Source organism: Herpailurus yagouaroundi, unplaced genomic scaffold, assembly GCF_014898765.1.
Source record: "Herpailurus yagouaroundi ecotype Mexico unplaced genomic scaffold, PumYag 165, whole genome shotgun sequence".
NCBI classification, from domain to species: Eukaryota; Metazoa; Chordata; class Mammalia; order Carnivora; family Felidae; genus Herpailurus; species Herpailurus yagouaroundi.
In genome coordinates this window covers 1,258,442-1,279,252 of record NW_024412406.1, presented here as the reverse complement: position 1 = coordinate 1,279,252, position 20,811 = coordinate 1,258,442, and the positions used below count along the sequence as shown (strand labels likewise).

General features: G+C 40.0%; 1 protein-coding gene across 2 annotated transcripts in view; it reads left to right on the top strand.

Moving 5' to 3' along the window:
* Positions 1–20,811, top strand: part of CA13 (carbonic anhydrase 13) — a 49,902-nt gene that overhangs the window by 13,478 nt on the left and 15,613 nt on the right. The window contains exons 1-3 of one of the 2 annotated variants that reach the window (XM_040487475.1): positions 787–1,224; positions 5,547–5,744; positions 13,783–13,901. In XM_040487475.1, coding sequence (XP_040343409.1) covers positions 1,188–1,224; positions 5,547–5,744; positions 13,783–13,901 — 354 coding nt within the window. In that variant the 5' untranslated portion in view covers positions 787–1,187. Of the gene's footprint in view, positions 1–786; positions 1,225–5,546; positions 5,745–13,782; positions 13,902–20,811 lie in introns of those variants that run through there. The other variant, XM_040487474.1, reaches the window with a different exon arrangement.

Below are 20,811 nucleotides of genomic sequence, written 5' to 3'. Positions count from 1 at the left end.
CTTACATCTTTTATGGAAGGTTCATGACCATTAAGAAACTATTTGCATTGGCTTGACCATAAATAACACTGCACAGTTCAATTTGAAATTTCAAACTGACCCAATTCAAACCCTTCTGCAGCCGGAACAGTACTTATAATCCTGGCAGGTCACAGAGTTCTCTTTATTTTTCACTCTGAGCCCAGAACACCTACTACTCCAGGACAGAAATTCAAGGCTCTGCAGACAGTTCAGCTTTCAGTCATAGGGCAGCAAACCTACTGTGCATTCAAACCAACGATGGAATGAACACCTTCCTGTCTCTGCTGGGACAAAAGGGCAGCATTATTTCGGGACCAAGAATCAATATTAGATTGGTTCCCTAATTCCTCCAGCCACAGTGAGCAGAGGTGAGAGTCAGGAAGGAGATGGGATGAATGGGCTGGTGCAACCAGGCTGGGTAAGGGAGGGGTCAGGGGTCCTTTTTTAGTTAGAAATCTAGGCCACTTTTGGCTGTGTGACCTGGGAGGGTTACTCAGCTTGTCTTAAGACTCTAGGGCAATTACAGGATCTAGTGGCAAAATGTGGGTAAAAGTCTTAGTTCAGACACTGGCCCATGGTAAGCCTTTAGTAAATAGCAGCTAAATTATTTTTGTAGCTATTACCATTGTCACTATTATTTTGTACTTTAATACCACCACCACCAACGACTTGACTTCATGTCTCCACCAGCAGCCCCTCCCAGCCCGGCAGCTTCAGGCCCTGGTGACTCATTTATTCCCAGGACAGACCTTCAAGCAATACTTTCGGGGGTGACTACTTCTCAGGAGGCAGAAAATCTCCTCTGGAAACTCTTCTCTCGTTCTTCCCTCTTTCCTCCCTTCCTCCCCGCCTCTCTATCAAACCCACTCTCCTTTTCTGGAGTTCAAGCTGTTAGTGCGAGGGACTCTCGCCCCAGGACCTAGCTCAGCTCCGCCGCCCGAGGTCGCCCAGACATGTGCGGGCGCCTTCCTGCACGCCACTGCCCCCTGGCGGACGAAGCCGAGAGCGACCTGGCCCCGGGGTTGTAGCGCACCCCTGCTGCCAGGCGGCGTGGGGCGGACCCCGTCCAGGCTGGCCGCCGCCTTTGCCAACTCGCGCGCCCGCCCGGCTCCGTCCCTCCTCTCGCTGTCCTGCCACATCTTCCTCTGCCTCCCACTCGAGGGACCATGTCGCGGCTCAGCTGGGGATACGGCGAACACAACGGTGAGCGAGGGAGGGCTTTGCTCCAGGGGGCGGCCGTGGGGGACAGACCACACACTGCTGATCTCGCACTTGGGAGAAACTTTTTGGTTCGTCTTTAAATTGAGCAGCTTTCCCCTGAGCCGAATGCAGGAAGTAAAGAGAGGGCTCAGTCTTGTGAAGACAGGAAAAGCGTCTTTTGGAGGGTGTTGGTAGTGAGGGTGAGAGTTGGTGTGTGTTAGCCCTGTGAAGATTCCCCCAGACCACGAAATCTTCGTGTATGTCCATACACTTTCACTTGAAAAGCCGAGCACTTTCCCTAGTAATAACTACTTATCAATAAAGGCACGGAGATTAGAAGTCTGATGACATACTTTAATGAATCGAGGGCAAGTTCGCTTTCAGTTTTTTGAGTTCATTCGTAGGAAACAAATCATGGAAAACATTTGAAGCTATACTTAAGAAATTTTAATAATTGAATCACAATCCTGAAGATTGAAGTTGCCTTCTTGGCAAATGAAATACTGCATATATCTTAATAGCTGTTACTATAAAATATTGCCATGGTAATTTGCAGTTGGTTGACTGGTACTGTTAGCTTTAAGGAGGTCTCAGGTTCTTTCTAAAAAAATAAAGTTATGCTTTGGACCACTTCACTCTTTCTCCCTCTCCCACAATCATCCTTGCATAGATAGAGGATTAGCAAAGGATTATTCAAATTTTAACATGTTGGCAAAAATGGATTTATTGATGGGAGCAGCAGTAATAATATGTATACTTGTCTTCTTCTATATACTAAATCACCAAAATAACCATAATTTGAAATAACTGCACAGTGAACCAAGAAGCCTTACAGTGAATCAGTGTCAAAATTAGATCTGTGAATAATAATAATAATAATAATAATACTTTCCTTGGATTAATGTGCATATTATTGAATAGTACCATATAGTCAAATTTTAGAGTAAGTTTACTTTCACCAAGAAACTTTCACAACGAAAGCTTTTCAGCTTCATTTCTAATTGCAGCCTTCTTGAGGTTATGATTAACTTGCCAGTTTAAAATGGCAGCAGGTGAAATTTAGAACTTTAATAATAAAACGTATAATTTAGATGAATTTCTTTTTGACTGAGACTGTAATTATAATCTCACACTTTGCTAATTTCTAATTTATGTTTGGGAAAAAAACCCACAAAAAATTTCTTTTAATTTCCCTCTGTGCTGGAATAATTTTAATTTCTGTCATTTCATAGTTACTGGGTGTCAACTGTGCCCTCACAATAGTTAGGAAGAAGAAGGGTCTTTTCAATCAATGAGTACTGATTACTCTTTAATACATTTATTTGTTAGAAAATGTTGGCCCCAGTGAAACTTATCTTCAGAAATGTAAAAAATCTATCTTTGAAAAGCCGTTACTAAGGAGTGATTTTGTATTTCTGCTAAGAATTGTAGGGCCATTTCCTGGTTTTTGATGCAATAGCTTTCTGAGGACTATGCCTGTAAGTAAATCAACTGTGGCAAAATGCTACTGGAGATGTGTTGTATCCTGACTGGGCAAGTTTAGTTGCTTGTTTTCTGTTTAGGCTGGCAAAAGCAGTGAATGAGCAGATAAAAGGAAATTTAAACAAGGTGTAGTAGCAACAATAAAATGGAACACCAAGAGTTGAGCCATTGGAAGGGGGTACCACCTTCACCAAATACTTAAAAGTTCTTCCACTAACCTGTGGTAGTTTTATTGGTTTAGTTTAGGGAATGTAGCAGTTACTGAAAACTGCATATCTGTAGATATTTAAAAGTTCTTCAGTCAATGGAAGAATCACCATTTATTTCTACTTAAGAACTGTGTTCAAATGGGTTTAAAGTTGAATGTTTTGGAAACATTCATTAAAAAGGAGCTTGTTTAAGAGGCAGGAAAATGAACCGACTATAGCGGTTAATAAATAATATTGAGTAATTTATGCAAAACATTATTATTATTATTTTTTAAATCTTTATTTTTGAGAGAGAGAGAGAGGGACAGAGCGTGAGTGGAGGAGGAACAGAGAGAGGGAGACACAGAATCCGAAGCAGGCTTCAGGCTCTGAGCTGTCAGCACAGAGCCTGATGCGGGGCTCGAACTCACAAACGGTGAGATCATGACCTGATGCTGAAGTCAGATGCTTAACCAACTGAGCCACCCAGGCACCCCAAAGCGTTATTATTTTTGTTTTATTTTGGTTTGCCTCTGCTTTTCAAAATTATTCTTGTTATAAAGGACTGGAAATAGGAGAGAAGGAATTAGGAGGAGACAGAAACTCTTTCCTAGTTGGAAAAAAGTCAACAACAACATTTCATGATACATGCATTACATATTTGAAATTTAATTCTGGTTAGGTTGACTCATACTTGGTGGCAGTGAAATAGAAAACTTTTTTTCACTTAAAGAAAGGACTAGATTGTACACAGAAAGAGTACTAGAAAGGTAAATGAGAGTACTCAATAAACCAGGAAATGTAATGCCTTCTCTGTAATAAGTAGGCAAAGACTTTTGATGTTCAAGTTGTTTTGAAGTCCAAAATGTCAGATTCCCTAGAGAAGAGCTTTTAAGTTATGTGAATGGTTGTATATTCATGCTTTGAGTTTTTGTAACTGATGCATATGTGAAGGAAAGAGCGTAAGCTTTCTCCTTTGCAAAATTTAAGAGTACTAAGGAGCGTTAGATTTAGAGATTGAAGCTGTTGATAATTGCGATGTGTTTGTATTTCTTGAAGTTTCATTCTAAATCTTTAAAAATATTTGTTGTCAGTAACAAATGTTTAATTGTCATGCTGTCTCAGTAACATTTGTTTTAATGTTTATTTATTTATTTTGAGAGAGTGAGAGCGTGCATGCAAGGGGTGGGCCACAGAGAGAGAGAGACAGAGAGAGAATCCCAAGCAGACTCCACCTTGTCAGAGCATGAAGCTCCATCTCGCAAACTGTGAGATCATGGCCCGAGCAGAAATCGAGAGTTGGATGCTCAACCAGTTGAGCCACCCAGGCACCCCCAGGCTGTGCCATTTTAATAAGTACTTGAATATTAGAGAAATCAAGTTAGTGAAGTAGGGAAAAGCTTAGTCAGTAGCCCTGTGCTCTGCTGACTTGGTGGTAGCTGTATAAATTGCAGGCATAGTAGACAATAAGAACCTCTAACCTGTAAAGTGACTACGCACACCTGTAAATGACTTAGAGATTTACCTGAAGCTGCAGTCTTGCTGTTGATTTGGGGAGGCAGAACTTGAATCAAGTCTCCCAGAGAAATGAACAGTCTAGACAAGGGAATTGCCTGCTTATTGGTTCATATCAGTTTACCAAACGTGTGTCTGACTTGGGGACTTGTTGCAATTTTGACTTTTTTGAATAGAGGATCAGGATGACCATTTTCCCTTGTGTTGGAATTCAAATATAACATTGGCAAAATAGCCACAGAAAGAACTTCAGAAATGTTCAGAGAAAGAAAGAAATTGTTATCTGACTCCGCTGAAGATAATCAACAATATTACATTTCCTGACATGGTGCCGCCATTTTATTTGGATTATACTATGTGAAAAATTTACATATTTCCTTAGTATGCCTGTTGGACATTGGAGGTAGCTGAGTTGAGGCCTGGGTGACACCTGAAGATACCAGTGAGTGATAGAAGAAAGAAGTAGGGATAGCATTTTTTTTTTTAAAGTTTATTTATTTATTTTGAGACAGCAGGGGAGGGGCAGAGAGAGAGACAGAGAGAGAGAATCCCAAGCAGGCTTCACACTGCCAACATGGAGCCTGATGCAGGGCTCGAACCTATGAACCGTGGAATCATGACCTGAGCTAAAATCAAGAGTCAGATGCTTAATCAACTGAGCCACCCAGGCACCTCAGGAATAGCATTTTTAAGAACTGCACCCTTTTTTCACTACACAGCTTTCTCAGTTTCATTCGTTCTTTCATCTTAAGAACCTGGAGACCTCTGTAGCTACCACAGATCTTTCTTGGAGCTGAGACTAAATCTCATTGTTTTCAATGATCAATTATGCTATTGTTTTTAGTTTGGTGGAAAGGCACCTTTGGAAAGTACTTTTTAACCCTTAAACGGTTTTTGTTGCAAGGGTTAGTTTAATGCTGCAAATGAGTTAAGCAAACCAGGAGGTTTTCATCCTATAATAAAAGCACCCAGCCTTGTAAAAAAAAAAAAAAAATTAGATGCAAAGGTCGTGAGGATGAAGATCTTATTTTATTAATCCTTTTTATTCCTTCAGCTCAAGCACAGTGCATTGTACTCAACAAATGTTTGGGGAATGAAGTAACTTACTTAATCCTTTTCTTTTGGTCCTATATATTTAAGGTCCTATTCATTGGAATAAATTTTTCCCGATTGCTGATGGGGATCAGCAATCTCCAATTGAGATTAAAACCAAAGAAGTGAAATATGACTCTTCCCTGCGACCTCTGAGTATCAAGTATGATGCAAACTCAGCCAAAATCATCAGTAATAGTGGCCATTCCTTCAGCGTTGACTTCGATGACACAGAAGACAAATCAGGTTGGTTCTTTTTTTTTGGTTGGGGGTGTGTATGAGGTGACTGCACTGTGATTTCTTATCTTTCATATATAAAATACCTATGTATTGTGTGTTCCTTATTAATACTTTGCTAGAACTTGTAATAAAAGCTTTGTTTGACTGTTTCATGGGATAATGTCTTTCACGCTGTGAATAAGTCATGGACCAACCAAATAAAACTTTAGTTTATGTGTTAATTTGATAACCAAATGAGGTAGAAAAAGAGAATTTCCTTAAAATGGACATTGAATCCTTCTTAAAGCATATCAACTGCCCAAAGAATGGATGATATCCAATTTAAAGTTAAGATGAGAGGGGCGCCTGGGTGGCGCAGTCGGTTAAGCGTCCGACTTCAGCCAGGTCACGATCTCGCGGTCTGTGAGTTCGAGCCCCGCCTCAGGCTCTGGGCGGATGGCTCAGAGCCTGGAGCCTGTTTCCGATTCTGTGTCTCCCTCTCTCTCTGCCCCTCCCCCGTTCATGCTCTGTCTCTCTCTGTCCCAAAAATAAATAAACGTTGAAAAAAAAATTAAAAAAAAAATAAAGTTAAGATGAGAGAGAAGATTAGAGAGAATTGAATTTTGGAATAATTCTTAAGGCTTCTGACAAATTATTTTCATTTTTGGAAAAAGATTTTCACTTATTCATTAATCTCAGAATAGGTTCATAATAATATCCTGTATTTATGTGATACTGTATTGTTAGCAAAAATTACAAGCTCATAAAATTTCTTTCTCATATTTGTCAAATTCATAAAAGATACATTTTCATCAGAGCACTGTAAAAATATACAGAAAAGGATTAACATGCTATTTTTAACTTTCATGGGGAGGAAGGACCTCACTTTAAAAAAAAATTATTTATTTTGAGAGAGAAAGAAAGAGAGAGAGTGGGGGAGGGGAGAGAGAGGGAGAGAGAATCCCATACAGGCTCTGCACTGTTAGTGCAGAGTTCTAACAGTGGGCTCAAACGTGGGCTCAAACCCACGAACTATGAGATCATGACTGAGCTGAAATCAAGAGTTGGACGCTTAACCGACTGAGCCACCCAGGAGCCCCCAGACTTCACTTTTTATATACTATATTCAGTTGTCTTTCCTTTAAGCCCTCAGTTTAATGCTTCTGTATTAATAGATATGGTTGATGCAATGGGTAAATTATAAATAGTCCATGGCTTCTGAGTATAAAGGCTTTACCACCCATAATTGTAGTTTGATACTGTTTGTGTCTTAAACATAAAAATTTGAGGCTAACCACTCCTGCTGTTAAAATAAGAAATGATTAAATTTACATCACCTAAAACTTTAAGTTTTTAATTTATAAATAAATGTAGGCAGCCTTAGTCATAGAAAATTCATACTCTAACTTGCTTGATGATGATCTAGGTTTCCTGTCTCTCCCTCTCCCTTTTTTCTCCCTCTTCCTTCTGTCTTCCTCTCTCTGCCTCTTTCTCTCTTCCTCTCATTTTCCTTCTACTTTGAGTTAATCTGGGGGAATCAGTTTATGTTTCCAGATTTGACACTTTGTCTGTGATTGGTAGTGTGTCCCTTCTCCCATATGTGAAGGTCTAGTTCCTATCTAGATCACAATGAAATTACCAGAGTTAATTGGAAATGTCTGTAAAGTACTTTGTACCCCTCTGAGACAGAAACTACATAAATATGGGTCATGATTCTCATTCTTTTTTCTCAAGATAAATAAAAAGAGAATGTTTTGTGGTGATTCTGGGTATTTAATCAGTTAAAAAGTAGAAACCACTATAGTTAAATTGTTGTTGATTTTTCTTTTTCTTTGGTAAACTATAAGAAACACAAACTTTCTATAGCAAACCACTTTAATTTGAATAAAACAGTTTCTATTTTGTAAAGAAGCCATTCTTGGCCAAAATTAACTCTGAATCCCACCAGTAAGAGGGCAGAGGCACCTGGGTGCCTCCGTTGGTTAAGCCTCTGACTCTTGATTTCAGCTCAGGTCATGATCTCACAGTTCATGGGTTTGAGCCCTGCGTACAGCCCAGCACTGACAGTGTGGAGCTTGCTTGGGATTCTCTCTCTCCCTCTCTCTCTGCCCTCCCCTGTTCAAAATAAATAAATGAACTTTAAAAAAAAAAAAAAGGAGAGAGAAAACCACAGGCATGAAACTATCCTCACGGTCCTTGTAGGACTTCTTTGGCTGGGCAGTTGCATTCCCCATGGTTAACGTCTGGTGAGCCACCCTTTAGAATTTAATAGTCCTTTACAGAGGGGGTAGGAAGTGATGATATTTTGGGGGAAGAATTCCTCTTGGCCATAGCAGAGGGTAAATAGTAATCTGGTAAAGAAAGACAAGGGCATTCTCACCTTAGCTACTGGTCTGTGTACTCAGACAGGATCTCACCTCTCTGGGAATCTCACCTGACTGGTCCCACAACTCCTCCTGTAACATCCCTGCTTGTCCCATCCAGAGCTCCCCACACTGCATTGTAACTGCTAGCTGGTTCTCTTCCCATTCAGCTGAATGCTCCCTGTGGACAACAGCTCTGTCTGACTCCTGTGTCTAGCATAGTGCCTTGCACACAGTAGGTACTCAATAAATGTGTGTTTAAGTTAAAAACTTTTTTTTGGTGTGATGTTTCTTGGAGGATAGAAAATTGTTATGGCGGAGTGCGTAGGTGGCCCTGTAGGTAAGTGAAATCAAGAGATTCAGCTCAGGTCATGATCTCACAGTCCTGGTATCGAACCTCGCGTCAGTCTCCGCACTGAACGTGGAGCCTGCTTGAGATTCTCTCTCTCTGCCCCTTCCCAGTGCTTGTACTCTCTCAATAAAAAATAAGTAAATAAAATAAAATAAAATAAAAAAGCAAATTGATACAGCATTCCATTTGATACCTAAATAGTTTAAATTATAATTATTTTTAAGTTTATTTATTTATTTTGAGAGAGACAGAGACAGCGCGAGTCAAAGAGGGACAGAGAGAGAGGGAGACAGAGAGAGAATCCCAAGCAGGCACCACGCTGCTGGCACAGAGCCTGATGCGGGGCTCAAACCCATAAAACCGTGAGATCATGACCTGAACCAAAACCAAAAGCCTGACCCTTAACCAACTGAGCCACCCCAGTGCCCCTGACATCTAACTAGTTTAAACATTAGTGGATTATTCATTGCTTGAATGTTTAATTATTATTATTATTATTAAAGTTTTTTTATTTTTGAGAGAGAGAGAGAGACAGACAGAACGTGAGCAGGAGAGGGGCAGAGAGAGAGGGAAACAGAGAATCTGAAGCAGATTCCAGCCTCCAAGCTATTAGCTCAGATCCTGACCAGGCTCGAACTCATGAACCGTGAGGTCATGACCTGAGCTGAAGTCAGAGACTTCACTGACTGAGCCATGCCATTCAGGCGCCCCTGAATGTTTAATCATTAAAGGCTGTTGTAGTGATTGTTACATGTTAATAAATGAAAATTCTTGGAATATAGTAAGTACTTAATAACTATTAATAACAAACTGATAATAATAAGACATAGTAAATAACAGGCCTGTATCCTTTCCATGTGTAAGATATGTTGTGCTGAAATCTTTTAAAGATGTCAAAAGGAAGGAAGCTAGTTTCTTACTGAGAAAGGCCTTGTAGGAAAACCAGTGACATGATGGACTCAATGCTTATTCTTTAATTTTCACCTCTAGAAATTGTCAATTTCTTAGTTCCGCTCTAGTTATTTAGTTCTAGTTATCTGGTTCTAGGTAACTGCCTGAAATCAACCAAATTCACAAGATCTGAAATTATACATTAGAAAAGAGAAAAAACATAAAAAGATATGGGAGAAGGATGCCTTAGTTGTGTGATTCCTCCAAGAACCAAGATCTCCAGGAAACTGAATTGGTAATTTGTGACAATGTATACATTACAAAACTATCATAATGATGTTTCCTTCATTAGGCCTAAGTCCCTTGAGGATAAGGATGACCTTACTCATCATCCCATACTTAGTATTGAGCATAGTTGCTAGCCCATAGCAAGGTATTCAGAATTGTTGAATGAATAAGCAGAGAGTAACCTGGTGTGCATATGCTCAGAGCAAAAGAGGCCAGACTTAACGAAGACTTTCCTGGCTCCATAAAGAATTCAGGCCCCACTGACTGGAAGCATTTATGGCTTTGGTCTCTCTCTCTCTCTCTCTCACAGTATAATCCTGGCAGATTTGTGCCCTTTGGTTCCTCTTTTCCTAGGGTCCAAGCAAAATACATGTGCTATTCATTTAGCTTTGCTTCAGAGAACTGTTTACCACACAGTGATTAGTCTATGACTTTCATTAGATTCATAAGAACATGTTCTCTAGTGGTTCCCAGGTCACTTACTCAGTAGCCATCTTAGAAGCTGAAGTTTACAGAGACGTGCTTCTACAGGTGAGGTCTCTTGTTTTATGTTCTTAATATTTATTGGTGCAGACACTGTCTTAAGCACTAGAGATACAAGAGAACAAGACAGATTCTGCCTTAGAAGAGTTTCTATCCTGGTGGGATAGACAGTAAATGCATGCATAGACAAGTGTGTTAATTTTTAAATTATTTTCTTTCTGATTTTGTTGCAAGCCTTGGTTACCATTTAAGGCCATTGGCTACAGTGTGGTTTCAGAAAAGAAGCAGTTACCAACAATTTAAAAAAGTCAAACTCAATGGAGTAACATATAAATTCTAGTTTCACAACATTGTTGGTCTTTGCAGCATATAACAAATGACAAGGATTCTATTATTAAGGTAATAAAAAGTTCCCAAATTTTAATGGCACTTAACTCTGATTGCTTACTCTCTGTGGACCTCTTATATGCGTGTTTTATTTGGAATAGATTTTTAAAAAATTCTGAATGAAAGGATAATTGGACTATATATGTATACCAAGTATGATTTGGGAGAAACAGTTACTGTTTTCGGATATAAGATGGAGACAATAATATTTAGTTACTCATCTGGATTACAGAGGAAGGTGAATGATTTGATGCTTGGAAACACTAACTCGTTCCCCCTAAAAATGATTTTTGTTGCCATTGTTCATTTTATACTATAGTTATGTTATTTTATTATAGAGTATCTCAAAGCCAGTGATAAATTAACCTTGATATTTTGACTTACTTTTCCCCATCCTGTGGGAAGCTTTCTTCAGAAGAGCTCTGTTCTAAGAGAATGTTTTCTTCACACGTAGACAGTTGCTGATCATGGTCCCAGTTTGGATATTTTATTTTATTATTTTATTTTATTTTATTTTATTTTATTTTTAACATTTATTCATTATTTATTGAGAGATAAAGGGAGAGAGAGAATCCCAAGCAGGCTCCATGCTGTCAGCTCAGAGTTGAACATGGAGCTCAAACTCATGAACCATGAGATCATGACCTGAGCCGAAATTAAGAGTTGGACACATAACCAGCTGAGTCACCCAGGAGCCCCCAGTTTGGATACTTTAATTGAAACACTCACGTGTGGAGTCCAAATATGTAGAGTGTAAGGCAATCTTTGTTGCTTAACTAGCAGAGCTATGCTAATCTGGCTTTAAACCCTGGATTGTGAGCAGGCTTTCCAGAGATCAGCCATTATTCTTGGATGTTTCCCTAACAATGTGTGTTTTTTGGTATCATTTTCTTTCTCCTGAGCCAGCTTATTTGCATCTTCTCCCAAAGTTAATTCCACATTGATTACTCAAGCTCTGTAATCTGCCTTTTATCTGTGAAGGAATGACTTTATGTTTCAGCTCAGGTTTTATGCTACTGCTGCAAGAAAAGAAAGGACAATAGAATTGTTGATTTCTTTTCATTTGGAATGCCACTGTATCCATGCTGTATGGAGTCACTTAGGGAAATTTGCCTTTTAAATTAATTTATCTGTGAATGATCTTTGAAAATGTTTGTTTAAAGACAAATCAAATGTTTTATTCATTCATTCATCGAATATTTATCATACATCTCCTCTGTGATAGGTTCCATGCTAGATGATGGGTACAGCAGTGATCCAGTTGGACAGAGCCTCTGCCCTCATGAACACTGTCCAGTGGGAGACTCAAAACCCTAACATTACTCTGCTTATAATGGTGTAACAGAAGAGCAAGACTTAGAGTCTGATGTAAATGGTTCTTCTCTTTAACTTTTCAGAGGATTTTGGAAATAGCCATCTTTGGTTATTTAAAAAAAAAAAAATCTGGATCCAAAAAAATCTAAGGGAAGTTCCTACCATTCAATCTTCAAAAAAAAAAAAAAAAACAAAACACCCCACAAAATGAATTGCATATGCTCAATTTTTTCCCTTGGCAATTTTGATAATTGTATAAGTCAAAAAGTATCCAGTCCTATCTCCTAATTAAAAATAGACAGACAGATGGACAGATGAACACAAGTATGCATGAGAAAGCTAAAGCCCACAGAGACTTAAGTGAATCTTGAAAGATCACATAATTCAGTTGCTGAGCTGGGACCATTCCCAGGTTTGCTGATTCCAACCACGGTAACTCTTAATCATTGATGTTCAACTTCACTGAGTCAAATTGAGTAAGGAAGAAATGAGTTCAATTGTACTGGTTAATAGAGGCAGCCATCTGGATCATTTTTCTCCCACAAAAGAGCTCAAAGAGGTGTGTGCCTTAGGCATCCTTACTGCATGTGAAACCTCTTAACATCTTTTGCTTCTTTTTTTTTTTTTAATTTTTTAATGTTTATTCATTTTTGAGAGACAGAGAGCAAGCAGGAGTGGGGCAGAGAGAGAGAGGGAGACACAGGATCTGAAGCAGGCTCCAGGCTCTGACCTGTCAGCACAGAGCCCAATGCAGGGCTTGAACTCACAGAATATGAGATTAGACCTGAGCCGAAGTCAGATGCTCAACCAAATGAGCCATCCAGGTACCCCTTGCTTCTTTTTTAAGTAGACTCCATGCCCAATGTGGAATTTAAACTCATGACCCTGAGATCAAGAGTCACATGCTCTGCTGACTGAGCCAGCCAGGAACCCCATTAACATCTTTTGATTCATATATAAGATGGATCATTCCTGACAAATTTTGAGATTTCTCTCTCTCTCTTTATCTCTATCTGTCTACCTATCTGAAATCTCTGAAGAGGAAGGTCATTTAAATCAAACTGTTATTAAGACTGAACCTCATAATCTAACACTTAATTCTACTGGATGTTGGTGGGAGATTAGTAATGTGTATTGTATATTCAATATCCAATGCTGTCTTATCCCCCCATAAACATGCCCAATAAAGATTAATTAGGAGGAGACAGGTTAGAGCTATGTTTTATATTAAGAAGATTTTCTGTATACTTAAGATATGATTCTGTTGTCAGAAAAGAGTTAATTTTGCACTGTATTTCAGGTTTCCCTGGGAAGATAGAATTTAAGTACAGAAAATATGCTTACTTGGCCAGTTTTTGTAGTAATCCTAACACAATAAAATAGTAATAATAGCTAACATGTCCAGCATGCTCACTGTGTGCCAGGCAGTGTTTAGTCCTTTGTATTCAACTTTTCTTCTAGTTTCAAAACAGCGTTAGGAGGAGGGAGCATTACTCTCTTGAGGTTACAGACATGAAAGCTGGTGCTTTGAAGTTAGAGTTCATGCAAGATCACCAGCAAGAGCATGAGCCCAGGTCTTCTCAGTGCAGGGCACTATTCTTTAATCATAATGCTGGACTGCTCTACCAAGTTCAAGGTGGCCCTTTTTACATAATCACATCCTTATTCAGAGAGGCTGACATTCTCCAATAAACAGACCAATTCCTTACCTTTAAGAACTCCTAATTTCTTCTACTTTCCAACCACTGTCTGCTGTGATTTCCCAGATATTCCATAAAAATCTGTTTTGTAGGCTCTCCAACCTTTTAAAATGTTTGTACGCACTCCTCATATACCTAAAAGTTGTGTTCCTGTCCACAAACTGAATGACACATTTGTAAACACTTCCTTGGAGGACCTGCGTGTGTTCAGGGAGATGATGTGGGTTGTAGCAGCATGTGTAAAGATTGTTTTCTTGCTCACAATTGAAAATGCATCGCCATTTTAGTTCTGCGTGGGGGTCCTCTCACTGGAAACTACAGGCTGCGGCAGTTTCACCTGCATTGGGGGTCTGCTGATGATCATGGCTCTGAACACGTGGTGGATGGAGTGAGATACGCTGCAGAGGTAAGCCAACAGACATAGATGCATGATTCGGTGTTTTCCTAGGTGATGGGATTTAAGGAACGCAGAGGGCAACTCTTTTGACTCCAAATTGATCCTGAGTCAGTTAGGTTTCTCGGTGTCTGAAATTGCTTTATTCAATCAACATGAGAGTTTATCAATATGAGAGCGATCAGTGTGGCTCTTCTGAGTCTTATACCAATTCTGAGAGCTTAGGGTTATTGTGCTCATTCTAGAAATTAGTAAACTGCAGATTTGGAGAGATTAAGTAATTTATCCAATTAGGGGGTGGGTAAGATGGGTTTAAATTCAAGTTTGTCTGATACCAAATTACAAATCTTTCTATACTATCTATTGTGCTTCCCAAAAGTCCACTGAGAAGGCAGAGAAAGAGACATTTGATTTGGACCCAACTGTGTACGTATTTGGTCCAGACAGAGATACATACTAATATCATATTTTGTAGAGGTAATAGTGAATGGCGGAGTTTCTTGTAGGGAAGAAAAAACAAAGACACAAATTCTCCTAAACTCTACATTACCTCTATAATTACAGGTATAGAATGGAATCTGTTAATTATTAAGGTCATTGGTAAAGCATAACACAATAAAGCATTCATTGACTCTTTAAAAAATTTTTAATGTTTATTCACTTTTTGAGAGACAGAGACAGAGCGTGAGTGGGGGACAGGCAGAAAGAGAGGGAGACACAGAATCTGAAGCAGGCTCCAGGCTCTGAGCTGTTAGCACAGAGCGTGACGCGGGACTTGAACTCACGGACCGCGAGATCATGACCTGAGCCGAAGTTGGCCACTTAACTGACTGAGCTGCCCAGGCACCCATCATTGATTTTTTTTTAAATTGGAAAGTCACTTCTTTATAATTATATTTGTTTTTTTTTTTTTTAATTTTTTTTTCAACATTTTTATTTTTATTTTTGGGACAGAGAGAGACAGAGCATGAACGGGGCAGGGGCAGAGAGAGAGGGAGACACAGAATCGGAAACAGGCTCCAGGCTCTGAGCCATCAGCCCAGAGCCCGACGCGGGGCTCGAACTCACGGACCGCGAGATCGTGACCTGGCTGAAGTCGGACGCTTAACCGACTGCACCACCCAGGCGCCCCTATAATTATATTTGTTAATAATACTCTACTTTTTCTAATCCTCTGTTCAATGACAAAGCATAATATACTTCAAGTTTTCATACTGTTAAATATTGCCAACACCCAACTTTTTCATGAAGCAAAAGTGAATTATTGTATGACTCAACCAAAGCTGTTTATGTGAAAATAATTTGGCTTGTGAGCCATCTAGGTGAGACAGAGCAGTGTTACCAGGCCAGTAAAGTTCTTCTTCATTTTCTCATGGTTACTGAGCTGTGGAGTATGGATACTCCTTTATAATTCTGCTGTTCAGAGAAATCCAACCAACAGAACTTTTTTCCAGTTTTGCTCTTCCATTCACAGGTACATCTGTTCTTTGAGTCTATCAACCAAAGTGTCCATTTTGTCAACTTAAAATACTTTTGTCTGAGGCCAAGTGCTTAAGGTGTGGGACCTGCTCTGTTTTTAGGATGGAGAAATAAAATGTATATCCAAAGTGTTCCATGCCAGTGGAGAAAAGAAGCCAAGAATGTAGGAAGTGGGACTTCTGAGTCTGTGTGGTGCCTCAGTTTATATCATCTGCTGAACAGTTTTTATGTTGCTTTCTCACATTTTGTGTTCTAAATCTCACATTTTGTTCTAAATCTTAAAGGCTTTGTGGGGATTGAGCTGGTTTTGGATTACTGCTTTGTAATATTCCTAAACAACTAAGAAAAATTAGTCACATTGCTTTATGGTTTTACTTTCTAGTTTCATAAACTTGAATGCATACTCTCAGAGAGATCTTATCTGAGCTGGCAAGTTGTTTCTTGAAAAGGGCACCCATATCCTGAAATTTTCCAGAAGCTCGGAGTCCTGACTGGCAGAGCAAGAAACATCTTTGTAGACTTTCCTTCTTGAAGGAGATAAAGTTTTGACTGGAATTTCGTATATTCTTTAATATATGTTTAAGACTATTTCTTATTTTGTTCATTTGTTCATGAATTCATTCACTCTTTAAGAATTCATTGTGATCCTACTATGTCCCCCATGTTTGCCTAGCTGACTTGTGCTCATCCTGAAGAGAATGCTGGAAGGAAGTAGGGATAGAACAGGGAGCACTTCCCTGCAAACAGCCCTTCAGCCCCAACCAAAGGAGGAGCAGCAGTGAGCCGGGCAAAGGAGAGAGACAGCAGTGGTCCTGCATGGGATCATGTGTGAGGACTTGGGGTGGGAAGTGCATCCCGTATTTGAAGAACAAAGTGGCTAGTTGGATTGGTGCATGAACAAGGAGGAGAGCTGCCCCAGGTAGGGTTGGAAGGGCTGGAGGGCCTGCACTTAGTAAGGTAAGTCATGGTAAGGATTGTGAACTTCATTCTCTGTGCAGTGGGAAGCCACTGACTAGCTTTGAACTGGAAAGTGATCATATTTGCATTTAAAAAACATTCTAGGTACCACTTGAAAATAAATTGGGTTGAAGCAGGGATGGATAAGAGGAGTCAGTGAGAAGATTTTTGGGGGGAGTTCCAGGTAAATCAATGATAGTATAGTTAATTGGAGTGCTGGCTAGAAGTATAGACTGGAAGTATCCCCCTTCAGTGGGATTTGTTGATTAACTTGGTTTGAAGGGGAGAGGAGGAGGGGGTCATGTTTTCTGGTTTGAGACAGGAATGCTGATGGAGAATGAGGAAGTCTGGGTCAGACCTCAGAGTTGGGGGGATGTTAGAGGTAGATGATAAACATTAATAAATGGTACATGATAAGTTATTTGATAGGAACATACCATGGGAGCTGGTAGTGTTACTGAATAGTTAGGAAACGTTTCTTTTGATTTATGTGAATTGAAACTGAATGTCTAAGAGTCACTATGAGAAAATCTAAAGAGCTTCTCAGCAAGTGGGCACAGCAAAGACAGATGACCCCAGGCAGGAGTAAGGTTGGCATGTTTAAGAAGCAAAAGCCTTTGGCTTCTGGGATTGGAATTAGGGAGAAGTTATAGGCCATGTCCTGGAGAAGCAGGCAAGGACCATGCCTTGTCAGGCTTTGTGGGGCATGGTAAGAAATTTGGGATTTATCCTTAATGTATCGAGACAAAGATGATGGAAGGTCTTGAGCAGGGGAATGTCATGTTCTACTTTATATTTTATAAAATAGAACCAGCTGCTATGTGGAGAAGAGGTTGGGCTAAGGTTGAAACAGGGAGACAAATTTGAAGCTTATGGATGTAGTGCAAATGAGCAATGATGGTTTGGGGTATGGGTGTGGTGGAGATGAAGAGAGCTAGATGAGTCCATGATGTGTTTGCGAAGTGAAGTCAGTGGGACTTGGCAATGAAAAGGATGACAAGATTGAAGGGAGAAAAAAAGAGGGGTCTAGAAACACTCCTAAGATTTTGGCTTGAACAAGCAGGATGGTTCTGCCATTTACTAAGATGGGCAAGTCCAGGGAGAAGCAGATTGCAGAGAGAAGTTAACTTTCTGTTTTGCACATGTTAAGTTTGAGGTGTCTATTAGATAGATATCCTTGGTTCACATTCAAGAGGGCTGTTGGGTGCAAGTGTGGACTTTAGGGAAGAGGTCCAGGCTGGTGCTGGAGGCATTTGGGAGTCACTTACTTTTAGTTTCAGGTTCAAAAGAGTCCCTTTGTGCTGAGCTGTAGATAGGAGTCTAAAGTGTTAATTAGTTTTTCCAGCTACATTTGTACCTAATTTCATGATTGTCATTGAGTTGTACCCTCTTACAAAATAAAAAGAAGAAAAGAAAGGAAAGGAAAACCATTTAAAATGTACCATATAAAAACTTAACTTGAGGTCTACTCTGATGATTTGTAACTGTTATAGAGAGATTAAAGTGATCTAAATCATGAAAAACCATATCCCGAGGGTTAGGCATCTATACAAAGTAGACTAATAATCCACTCCATATTTAAAAATTTTTAAATATTTATTTATTTTTGATACACACAGAGAGAGACAGAGCATGAGTGGGGGGATGGGCAGAGAGAGAGGGAGACACAGAATCTGAAACAGGCTCTGGACTCTGAGCTGTCAACACACAGCCTGATGCGGGGCTCGAACCCACAGACTGTGAGATCATGACCTGAGCCGAAGTCGGACGCTCAACCGACTGAGCCACCCAAGCGCCCCTAATGCACTCCATATTTAGAACTTCATCTGATTCCAGTTAGTGCAGATTATATAGTAAGCATATTAAATATGTAGATGATAGGGGCGCCTGGGTGGCGCAGTTGGTTAAGCGTCCGACTTCAGCCAGGTCACGATCTCGCGGTCTGTGAGTTTGAGCCCCGAGTCGGGCTCTGGGCTGATGGCTCAGAGCCTGGAGCCTGTTTCCGATTCTGTGCCTCCCTCTCTCTCTGCCCCTCCCCCGTTCATGCTCTGTCTCTCTCTGTCCCAAAAATAAATAAACGTTGAAAAAAAAAATTAAAAAAAAAATGCTAAAGTTGAATAATACTATTATTTAGGAATTATCTTCCAACAGGGAAGAATCTTCTCATTTCCATTTTTGTCATGGCTATGACTTCAATCACGGTGGCTGTTCTTGTTAGTCAGGAAATGTGAGTTTGCTATTTGTTTGAGTTTTAATTCAAATACAAATGCTAATACAAGTGATAACAGTTTCTCTGAAGGTATTGCTGCCAGTTAGGCAAGGTGTGTGGGAGAAAGACTTGTTTAAAAAGAGTTTTGTTGCTCTAGTTTCCCAGAATATTCTAAACATTTGCTGTTTTTTAACCAGCAGCAGGATATATAGATTCATTTCTCTTTAGTTACATGTTCATTTTTTAGTTGTGAACCTAAAGAAGTCATTTCACATCTTTCTATCTCTTTGGTGTCATCTCTTACTAAGTGAGCTGATGGATTGGCACAGAGCCATTTTAAACAACCTTAATGTTCTTTTCAGCCCCTCCCTTCCAGTGGAATGTCATCTATCTCATGTGAGCCAAATGAATTTTGTTTCATCATTTAGTGTTTTCAGGTTTTGTTCCTCCTCCAGCTATCTCACACCAACTTGGAACATGGCGCCACTGGAATCCACTTTTTTTTTTTTAATGTTTATTTATTTTGAGAGAGAGAGAGAGACAGAGACAGAGAGAGAGAGAGAGCAAGGGCGGGGCAGACAGAGGATTCAAAGCGGGCTCTGCGCTGACAGCAGGGAGCCCAATGTGAGGCTCAAACTCATGAACCGTGAGATCATGACCTGAGCTGAAGTCGGATGCTTAACTGACTGAGCCAACCAGGCGCCCCTCCACTTTTTTTTTCATTTAAACTTATTTAGTTAACATACAGTGCAATACCGGTTTCAGGAGTAATATTCAGTGATTCATCACTTACATACGATACCCAGTGCTCATCACAAGTGTCCTCCTTAATGCCCATCACCCATCTAGCCCATCCCCCACCCACCCCCTTTCTGAACCCTCAGTTTGTTCTGTCTTTAAGAGTCTCTTGTGGTTTGTTTCTCTCTCTTCTATTCCCTGACCCCCCCCACCTTTCCATATGTTCATCTGTTTTGTTTCTTAGACTCCACATATGAGTGAAATCATATGGTATTTGTCTTTTTCTGTTTGACTTATCCTGTTTAGTGTAATACATTTTGGCTCCATCCATGTCCTCGCAAATGGCAAGATCTCATTCTTTTTTGATGGCTGAGTAATATTCCATTGTATATGTGTACCACATCTTCTTTATCTATTCATCAGTCGATGGACATTTGGGGTCTCTCCATAGTTTGGCTATTGTTGATAATGCTGCTCTAAACATCGGGGTGCACGTACCCCCTTTGAATCTGTATTTCTTTTTATCCTTTGTGCAATTACTGGGTCACAGGGTGGGACCCACTTTTGTATTTTCTATCTGGATATCCCACAATCATCCTTGATTATTTGTGGATGGTGTACTATTTTATAGTTTTGTGGCTCACTATTTATGATAATTCTTATTTATTCAGAAATCCCCCATATTAGTTGCCTATAAGATGTGAAGTTATAGTTAAAGCATGGGATTAAAAACATGTCTTTGAACATACTAAATCCTCTCTGTAAGAGTTAGCTAGAAAGGTTATTTGTGCATGAAACCCTTTACATGTGTTTCCTTCCTGAATTGCCAAAAGGATTTATTTAAAGGAGGTTTTATCTGAAGTCAGTCCCTCATATAGGGGTTCTTGGACCACATGGTCTACTCATGATCTTGGCTGAATCATGTGAGTGTGGCACATTGCCCTTTAGCATCTATCTTAGTTTAGATTGTTCTTCCCCTTAATCAGGAATGAAGATCTTCCCAGAGTGGTTTTCTGCCGTATTGTTGTTCTACAGTCTTCCACAGTTGTTTGTGTGATAGGGATACTGCACTGTTTACAATGGCTGAACATTTAGAACACCTTTGGATTTTGCATGAGGTCCGAGTTGTGAAGTAGGTGTAACCTACTTTCTAGAGTTCCAAGTCTTCCAACTCCTTCCCTCTGGTTCCTAGTTCCTGTTCCTAGACAAAGCCTCTTTGTCCCCATTAAAAGTTGCTGTCAGCAAAGGATCTGAACATATTTATAGATGGTAATAAATGTGTGAATAGTGCTTAAAATAGTTGTGTTAAGGAGAGTTTGCACTTTCAAGCCATAAAAAGTCTTAGAGTACAGTGATGAACAACTGACTGGGCAGTTTCAGGAACAATTGGCACTGTCCTTAGCAGCAGGACTCAGTCACTGCAGACCTCAGTGGACTTCTCTGCCATCCTGTGAGCCTAAGCTCATTTAGTGGACTCTGCCACCAGCTGGGACCTGACCTAAGGTGGCTCTGTTGCAATCCCACCCTTGGAAGGCTGTG